Source organism: Cyprinodon variegatus, unplaced genomic scaffold, assembly GCF_000732505.1.
Source record: "Cyprinodon variegatus isolate N-32 unplaced genomic scaffold, C_variegatus-1.0 Scaffold479, whole genome shotgun sequence".
NCBI classification, from domain to species: domain Eukaryota; kingdom Metazoa; phylum Chordata; class Actinopteri; order Cyprinodontiformes; family Cyprinodontidae; genus Cyprinodon; species Cyprinodon variegatus.
The window spans coordinates 178,853-180,670 of NW_015150932.1; the positions used below are offsets into that span (position 1 = coordinate 178,853).

Here is a 1,818-nt window from a genome sequence, read left to right on the forward strand (position 1 = left end):
GTGCTTTAGCCTAGCCTGTACATTTGCTTAGCCGGTGCTTTAGCCTAGCCGGTGCTTTAGCCTAGCCGGTGCTTTAGCTTAGCCTGTGCTATAGCTTAGCTCCTGCTGTCCAGTAAGGGAAGACTAGCTCTCAGCCACTCTTGCTCTGTGGTTCGTGTTTAAAAGGCCGTATTTAGCGTCATGATGATGTTAATACAACAAAGCTGATCCTAATCGTGTCTCTTTATTGATTCTTAAGGGAAATCATTGAAATCTAAGTTCAGCCGATTATTTAACCTGGCTGTAAGTATTGTTCTGGCTTGCGGTCTGAAAGCAGCAATAGGCGTCAGTAAGTCAGATGATTAAAGGGTAACCGGCCCCTGGCCCTCCCTCTCAGTGTTTTCTGAGTGGAACCGGTTTGCTGAAGCTTAAATCCAGCAGCACTGAGGAAACGGTGACTTACGTTCTCCTGATCCCCCATATCAGGCTTGTGCCACGTCTCGATCTTGATCATGAAATCGTTTTTCATGTAGGTGTTCTACAGCAGGAGAGACGGACAGCATGGTCAGTCAGAAGGGTCAGCTCAGCACCAAGCAGACATTTCATCAAACTAATACTCACAGTCAGGACTGCGTCAGGCGAGGAGGAATCCAGAAGAGAAGACATTAAAAAAAGGTTAAGAAATATGCAGATTTGAATGAAAACTCTGTAAATTTATCCTGGAAACACAGTTAGACCGAGGAGCCGTCCTTTGGCAGTGTGCCAGAGCTCTATCAGGTCAGCATACCCCGTCAGACCAGCATACCTATAGTCAATACGCAGCACAAGACGCCATTTATCCATTTATCCCTTTAGTTTTATACAAAAAATAGACTATAGACAACCTAGACGGACGTGTCTCCCTTTAGGCAGGTACAAAAAACGATTTAAGGTCAGATCGCCATACGCTTCAAAAAACACCAAAAAGTAAGTCATTAAATTGTTTTTTTCTACATGACTAAAGGTAGTTTAAAGTTCTTTTTTTTTTTTTAAACTAAAAGGGATAAAAGGGTATTGGCTATGGGTACGCTGGTCTGACGGGGTACGCTGGTCTGACGGGGTACGCTGGTCTGACGGGGTATGCTGGTCTGACAGCGTCTCCATTTCATCCGGGGCTCACTGTGTGTGAGCGACTCACCTGTTTTGCAGTAGGGATAAGCGTTCCAGGCCTTCTCATGCACCTCCAGGGAACCTTTGGGGGCGATCATGCGGATAAACTGCGGCACCTTGCTGTGGAGGCAAGGCCGGGTCGATTTCAATCGCTTATTTCAGCAAATAAACAAGTCAAAACATTTGAAATGATGAAGTTTCTTCTGTTTTCACTCCATCCCTGCAGCTTCCAGCCATTCTTCCCTGGTGGAACCTGGAGGGTCCGGTACCTACCTCTGCAGGTGGTAGACCTTATGGGTGTATTGGCCTTTCTCCCCTTCCTGCTCATACGGCTCGTTCACCAGCACCTCCACACCTTCACCCCCTCCGGTCTCATTTTTACTGGCCTCTGCTACCGTGTACAGCTGGCCCACTTGGTACTGAAATAAATGACAAAGGTTTAACGGTCATCAAGGTGTTTCCATGATAAATGTTCATCTGGAACTTAATACAAGCTAAGCTAACGCTAGCTTCACTGTTTATACTGTTTAGGCTTGAATGAACTCTGGTTTTTAGGGGAACACAGACGTTTATATTTACAGGGGTGTGCGGGGCGGCCTAGCTGGGGGAGCGGGGCGGCCTAGCAGGGGGAGCGGGGCGGCCTGGCGGCCTAGCGGCCTAGCAGGGGGAGCGGGGCGGCCTAGCTGGGGG

The 1,818-nt window shown here is 48.0% G+C and overlaps 1 protein-coding gene across 1 annotated transcript in view; it reads right to left on the bottom strand.

The window, feature by feature from the left end:
* The window catches only part of LOC107094341 (phosphatidylinositol transfer protein alpha isoform-like), a 16,209-nt gene that overhangs the window by 2,362 nt on the left and 12,029 nt on the right, over positions 1 to 1,818 (bottom strand). Inside the window, exons 3-6 of the mRNA XM_015389896.1 lie at positions 1,402 to 1,547; positions 1,157 to 1,248; positions 601 to 608; positions 443 to 517 (exon numbers count right to left, since the gene is read on the bottom strand). Of these exons, the coding sequence (XP_015245382.1) occupies positions 443 to 517; positions 601 to 608; positions 1,157 to 1,248; positions 1,402 to 1,547 (321 nt within the window). The remainder of the gene's footprint in view (positions 1 to 442; positions 518 to 600; positions 609 to 1,156; positions 1,249 to 1,401; positions 1,548 to 1,818) is intronic.